This window comes from Portunus trituberculatus, chromosome 47, assembly GCF_017591435.1.
Source record: "Portunus trituberculatus isolate SZX2019 chromosome 47, ASM1759143v1, whole genome shotgun sequence".
Classification (NCBI taxonomy): Eukaryota; Metazoa; Arthropoda; class Malacostraca; order Decapoda; family Portunidae; genus Portunus; species Portunus trituberculatus.
The window spans coordinates 5,394,987-5,402,486 of NC_059301.1; the positions used below are offsets into that span (position 1 = coordinate 5,394,987).

At 39.9% G+C, this 7,500-nt stretch overlaps 1 protein-coding gene across 1 annotated transcript in view; it reads right to left on the reverse strand.

The window, feature by feature from the left end:
* The window catches only part of LOC123520520 (PDF receptor-like), a 194,879-nt gene that overhangs the window by 28,627 nt on the left and 158,752 nt on the right, over positions 1–7,500 (reverse strand). Inside the window, exon 8 of the mRNA XM_045282844.1 lies at positions 5,954–6,084. Coding sequence (XP_045138779.1) covers positions 5,954–6,084 — 131 coding nt within the window. The remainder of the gene's footprint in view (positions 1–5,953; positions 6,085–7,500) is intronic.

Below are 7,500 nucleotides of genomic sequence, written 5' to 3' on the forward strand. Positions count from 1 at the left end.
CAGGGTAGGGCATTACTAGGCTATATAGTAAAACTAAATTGTCGGGTCCACAGGATGAAGCCGATAATCCCTGTCACGTTGCCATATCTCGCATTACTTCAAAGAAAACGGAAGAACAGTTCTCTATTCAATATAATGCATGATTTCGCTAAAATAAAAAAAAATGGTGTGGGGGGACACAAGAGATATGAAGATCTCTGCAGGTGATAATGTCATAAGTAAAGAAATACTGTACAGTAAAGGCGCTGGTTATAAGAGTGCAAATGAGACTGATAATTTACATAATATTTACTGTTATGTCCTCTCGAAATACCCAGACTAACATAGTGAGTGGTGAGAAGAAACAAAAGATGAAACAACATTTTATTTCAGGTATCGCCCCAAGGTCCACTTATTTACTGAACATCATTGGATGCACAGACTTTGGCTGTACAACACACAGTAAGATGGGGAAACGTCAGTGTTTACTTCCGTTGTAGTGACCAGAAAGTGAGTTGATTTGCACGTGCGCCTGTCTGGTGAACTGACTCCCTGTTCCTCTGGGAAAAATACAAAGCTAGTTTGCAATAATTTTCTTTTCTTTCTTTTACTTTTACTCCTTGACAGGCAAGAGGAATTACTAACTACTTAATGAGAACGATTTGATAGCTTGTGGATAAAAATAAAGAACTTAAGACACCTAGCACCAAAACCTGACATAACCTGTCGCGATAACCCGCCTGTAGGCGCACTGGGCCGGCGTAACCTTCCTTCACTTACTGTACGCCATGCTGGGAAACTGTACCGATAGAGGGCAGCGCGATATCCACCATCATAGCTGATACAATTTTACACTACTGGTAAAACTTTCGTGGTCTGGAAGTTTCGTAGCTCACATTGTCTGCTTAAGGTATCGCAGACTACCTCCTCTACTCTCTCTCTCTCTCTCTCTCTCTCTCTCTCTCTCTCTCTCTCTCTCTCTCTCTCTCTCTATATATATATATATATATATATATATATATATATATATATATATATATATATATATATATATATATATATATATATATATATAATTTCTGCTGCTTTCTTTGTATTTAGTACAGTTCATCATCTTCACAGGAAAATGTCATGTCTTTCCATTTGAAGTTTTTTTCATATTCATAAGAACTCAACTAGAATAGTTACAAAACAAATTTCGCAATAGCTTATTAGTAATTGTGTGGGTCAAAACGTCCATTTCATAAATTTCATCTGTCGGCTCTGGGGTGGGTTTCAGCTTTAGTGAGCCAGGTGCAAGTGGCACGCAGGTAGGAATGGAAAATATTACCTTCAGGTAGATATGTCCACATTCTAAAGCCACGGAGAGAAAAATGATAAAAGAAAATAAATAAGTAAATAATCACCAATAAAGAAACACACCTCCATTGGTACATTGTATTCTAGCTACAGTATGTGAACCAACACACGCCAGGAACGCTTTCCTCCTAATGGCTAATAACTGTGGCAGTCTCGCTCTTTCATAGCATCTCCATTTACCAACCACACCGAGAAATGTGTCATTTACTCAGAAGTACATTGCCTGTCCCAGTGTTTCTCTCTTTACTATTATGAATTCTAAGTTTTATCACATCTGGAAATGGTAATCGGGGGCGGAGTGGTTTATAGTATCGCTTTCAAGATCAAGGCCACACCATACCCTTAATTTTTAAATGTCTATATCTCACGATAAGGAGTACATTGCCTCTCCCCACTGGTTTTCTACTATTATTACATCTGTGTATCGTCATGCACGTCTGGAAATGGTTTCTTATGAATATTTTTTTTTTTTTAGAGACAAACTAAGGTTAGGCACTGATTTTTGTAAAGTTTTGGAAGACGTGTTTAATCTGAATCGAATTGCTTTATAGCGCCAGGATAATGTCATCATAGCGGTGCCCTTCATACTGTTTCTTAGTAGCCAGGATAAAACCAAAAATAATGGGTTCAAGCTGGAAAAATTTAGGTTTTAGATTGAGAGATGGGAAGGAACTGGTTCTCAAATAGAGTGGTTGATGAATGGAGCTGATTCAGTAATGAGGTTGTTACTGCTAAGTCAATAATTAGCACTAAAAGATTAATTATTAGACAGATATATAGGTGGGGATGATCAATGGAAATAAGTATATAAGTTAGTACAGGGACTGCCACATGTAGGGTTAATGAATTCTTGCAGATTTCCTCATTTTCTTATGGCCTTACATATACCAAAATAAATACCACGATGTCTATTTAGTATTAGGTTAAAAAATAGGTGCAATGTAATAAAATTTGAATACCTTTTAAATATACTGTAAAAAACAAAAACCAGATGTATATACGACTACAGAGTCTGCTGCCTATAGACCTAATGGCTTCTTCCAGCTTCGTATTATTTTCTTAAGTTCTCAGGTCCTTTTGATGTCATCATACGATAAGAAATTCATATAAAAAGACCAGCGCTCGATAAGCGTCTTTGTGTGTGTGTGTGTGTGTGTGTGTGTGTGTGTGTGTGTGTGTGTGTGTGTGTTGACTGCCTGCCTGCTTCAGCTACCATCGCCATCCTAACCATTTTTATGCGTGAACCTTTGCCAGAAAATCAATGATTCTGTCAAAAATCGAGGGACCTATTTCTCCCCGTGACGGCTGCTGAATAAGCTGCTTGATTCTCCCGTTTTTTTTTTTTTTTTTTTTTTCATGTTGTGCATATATAGAATCCAGTAGAGTATCGCTTTCTGTCATATTTATTTCCGTTTTGATATTACTAATGTGCTTCTTGGAATCAAATTATGATGCTCACTTCACTTTCCCTTCCCTTTTGTCTGAGCTTCCCTCACTTTCAGTTTCAAGACATGAGTTCCTTATGCATCTCACAGTTTGCTTCTTTTAGTTATTTTCTTCTTTCTGCTTTGAGTCGCTTGGTAGTTTTCAGCAGATATCTGTCGTGTGGGTTGTGGATGATATTCAAAAGCCTCATGATATGAATATTGACCTTTTATAATGAAAGACGTCTGCTGCATAAGGGAAATGCGCGCCATTTGCTTGAAAGTGATGGATATTGTGTTTCATCCCTTAACTCTTTCATTGCTAATTGGCATATGTTTTCTTAATCAAAAACCATTCCAAGGCATCTCTTCTTGTTCTACAGATACCGATCAACAGTAGGAGGTTAGAAATCGCATTATATAATCTTTTTGATGTTCTTTCTCATAGATGTTAATAAAGATTACACACATTTCTTCCAGTGTTGTGAATTGTTGCATTCTACATTAATTGGTAAGGGAAAATACTTTGTGTGTACAGTATTTCGCCTTGATGAAAAATAACGCTGCTTCAGTTGTTCGCGACGACCATCAAACGAGGCTGCAATCCTCAGCCATCGGCGCAGAACAGGTTTCGCATTAAGCAGATCTGAAGCAGGACAATAGATTGCATGGAGCGTGAATGATCGTGTTTGCATTTGTCTCGCGGTTGCCGTTGCTTGTCAAGGGTGTGCTCGTGCAAGGCGCCTGGGAGGTTACGTTCAATGGAATAATCAAGAGAGTTCCCCAGAGAGACGTTTACTCTTCCTTTGGTCTTTTGGTCTTTTTGGTCACCTTTCCTTCAAGACGACATGCCACCTCTACTCACGTCCCTCCTTTCCCGAAACCGACATCAGTTCACTTTTTCGTTCTTTTGACTCTTTTATTTTTCTTTGTAGTGCAGCGTTAAAGCATTTCCCCTTTTTGTCTTTTTTAAAAAATCTATAAATCCACCTTTTCTTTAATCGATAAATAAGGAAAATTTGTGTAAGAGATTCCACCACAATCTCTTAATGTTGCTACCATCATCACCACCATAACCTCCTACACCTCCACTTCAATTGCAATGAACATAGCCAATACTGCAGGCTCCTTTACCATCACCATAACCACTTCCATCACCGCTTCCGCCACCTTTACAATTAACGCCGACGCTACCACTGCCACCATCACAGTGTCCCTTACTGCAACCACCACCAGCACCATCATTAGAACAGTTCTTTCCACCCTACAGACAACCACCGAACACCCCCTCTATTCACGGATTTTTACTCCTCAATCACCAAGACAGTCATAACCACTGGCATCACCATTATGACCACCCTCTCCTTCACCTCACCTCTCATCACCATCAGTATCGTTATTATGATCAAAAGCTTCGTTTTCGTCGCACCATCACAACTTCCATCACCACATCCGCCACCGCCGTTCCCCCTTATGCACAACAAATATCGCGCGGCTCAGGTTTCAGTTCCATTAAACAGGAGTTGGAGCCCAATGATCGATTAGCTTCACGTGGGTCCGCGAGGATTGCCAAAAAATGCCTTGTAATGATAGACGCAAGCTGCAAGGAAGGACGGCAAAATTGCGAGTATTCAAAGGACTTTGCTCTCAAGGACGACCTGAGTGTGAATAACCTCAGCAGTGAAGCAACTATACAGTGTGTTGATCTAAAATGTTATAAGAAGATAAACGGTGTGTGTGTGTGTGTGTGTGTGTGTGTGTGTGTGTGTGTGTGTGTGTGTGTGTGTGTGTGTTTTAGAAGTTTATATTTTAATTTTCATGTTCTTATATTGTTTTTTTTTTTTTTTATTTAATTTCATTCTGTCTTTGCTTATTAGCGTGGCAAGGAAATTGACTAAGGGGAGTAAAAAACATCTGAGCTTCATGCTTCCAAAGCCACTGTTAAAAATACGTAAATTAATTGAAACCGACACGTCACTGCTGCATGAGGATCCAATGTCCATTCAGTCGCCCTACATCCTATGCTGTTCTGTATTATAGTTAATGCGCACTTCTCTCGCAATCACAATCCATCCCTTTTAAACTTTATACTTTGGCACCTCTAGCAAGGCTTCTCAAGTCGGACAAAGCCTTTTTCATATTGATTTCAGAGCACGTTCTCAAGTTAATTCCAGCTCTATTACTAAAAGAGGAACAGAAGTAAGTTTTTTTTTTCAGCTCTGTTACGTGACAGCCATGAGTCGATCTTTATCAAAGTGAACGCTTGCCTATCTTATTGTTCAGTTTTGTGCTTTAAGACTAAGATGTTCCTTTGTACTCAAACAAGGTACAGTCATCAACAATAGATAACACAATGTGATAGTTTCCTTTGTGTTCTTCGTTTTTTTTTCAATTTTAAGTACTTTTTACACAAGAATATTTCAAATATCATATCATATCTTAATACCACATCTTTGATTACTTTAGAAGTACAACACCTTGGCATGGAATTTTCACGAGGAATATTAAGTCCCAGCAGTGACAAAAGTTACCAGAAAGCTACACTATTCATTATCTGGCGCGTGACGGCCTCTTCAGCTTTCCTTGATATGTGATGTTGTCAAGGCACCATGCGATAAGAGGTGAGGAGCAAGATGAAGGTCAACGTAGAGGGAAAGGTAGTAATGTTTCTCTTGTTAACTCCGAAAGTTGTTTGATAACTGAAAGGAATGGTCGGACGGAGGAAGTGAGGGAGGAAGCGGTGAAGGTAAGAGGCAACAAAGGAAGGAAAACAAAAACGAAAAAAAGAAAATACCTTGGATTCTTTCTTTATATTGGTATTTCCCTGGATTTCGATAAAATATTTTTGAAATACTTCTCTTGCTTCATAAAACTTTCTGTTTGGAAGGGAAATTAAAGGAAAAACTTTAGTGAAAGAGGTTGCAAGATTCAAAGCGCTGTGTGAAGAACCCCGATGGTTCTTACGTGCCGCGCGCACACACACACACACACACACACACACACACACACACACACACACACACACACACACACACACACACACACACACACACACACACACACACACACACACACATATTTACGTAATACTAAACATACACACTATAGAACTCATCCTTCCTTACCCCCTCCTCTTCACTCTCTCAAAACCTCTCCACCTAACAATAGAGCGTCTCAGATGGGATACTCACGCCAATCACGGTGAAGCGCGGCCCCTCCAGGATCCAGTAGTAAGTGGTGAAGGAGTAGCCCCACCAGCAGTCCACGTTCTTCCACAGGCCCATCACCACCGCCCAGCACGCCGTCATGAACACCGGGATGCCTGCAGTAGGGAGAGGAACGGGGCGAGATAAATAAGTGGCAGTGAGGGACGGAAAGAAAGGAAAGAAGAGGAGAGAGAGGGAAAGTGTGAGGGAGGTAGTGAAATTAAAGTTAATATTGGATGGTTTTAGATAGTTTTCAATACTTTCCAGAGAGAGAGAGAGAGAGAGAGAGAGAGAGAGAGAGAGAGAGGGAGGGAGAAATGGTAAGAGGACAATTCTGGTGTCGAGTGGCAAGGAACGGGGAAAACAAGTGAGAGAGAGAGAGAGAGAGAGAGAGAGAGAGAGAGAGAGAGAGAGAGAGAGAGAGAGAGAGAAATGGTAAGAGGACAATTCTGGTGTCGAGTGGCAAGGAACGGGGAAAACAAGTGAGAGAGAGAGAGAGAGAGAGAGAGAGAGAGAGAGAGAGAGAGAGAGAGAGAGAGAGAGAGGGAGAGGGAGAAGGAGTAAGATATGATGGAAATGTTCCCACTTGTGTCTGCTTTAGGTGCACTCCTTCCCGTTGTTTGTTTCTAGTAGCGATTGTGCTGTTGTTTGTATACGATTCCTGTGACTCTTGACAGCTTTGTGTTTATGTTTCGTTTTTGTTTTACGTATTTTTTCTTTATCATGGTTTCGTTAATTGTTTGTGCGTTGTTCTCGATTTATTGTGTTTGTTTTAATTCTTTGTATGTTTCATTTCTACCTGTTTTTTTTTTTTTTATGTAGGAGAGAAGGCCAGCCAAGGGCAAAACAATGTTAAAAAAAAGGGCCCACTTGATGCTACTTCTCTAAAAGATAAGAAGGGTTATCCAAAATTAGAGAGCAAATGTCTTGACACCTTTCTCTTCAAAAAAGTCAAGTCGTAGGAAGACGGAAATACAGAAGCAGGCAGGGAGTTCCAGAGTTTGCCAGTGAAAGATATGAATGATTAACTGGTTAACCCTTGCATTAGAGAATTGGACAGAAAAGGGATGAGAGGACGAAGAAAGCCTTATGCAGCGAGGCCGCAGGAGGAGAAGGGGAGAAAGGCAGTTAGCAAGATACAGTAGAACAGTTAGCATGAAAATGAGCGATAAAAGATAGAAAGAGATGCAAGATTTTGGCGGTGAGAAAGAGGCTGAAGACAGTCAGTAAGAGGAGGGGAGTTGATAAGACGAAAAACTTTTGATTGTGGTTATGTGCATCGTTTTTGTTGTTTGCTTCTCGTCTTGGTATTGTTGCAGTAATGTGGTTTTAATTACTTGCCTTTTATTTTGTAATTATGCTTTTTATTAGTAATCAGCATGTTTGTTTCAAGAGACTGTTTTCAATTAGTTTTGCTACAGTTTTATGTTACATATCTAGTTATATATGTGTTGTGTGTGTGTGTGTGTGTGTGTGTGTGTGTGTGTGTGTGTGTGTGTGTGTGTGTGTGTGTGTGTGTGTGTGTGTGTGTG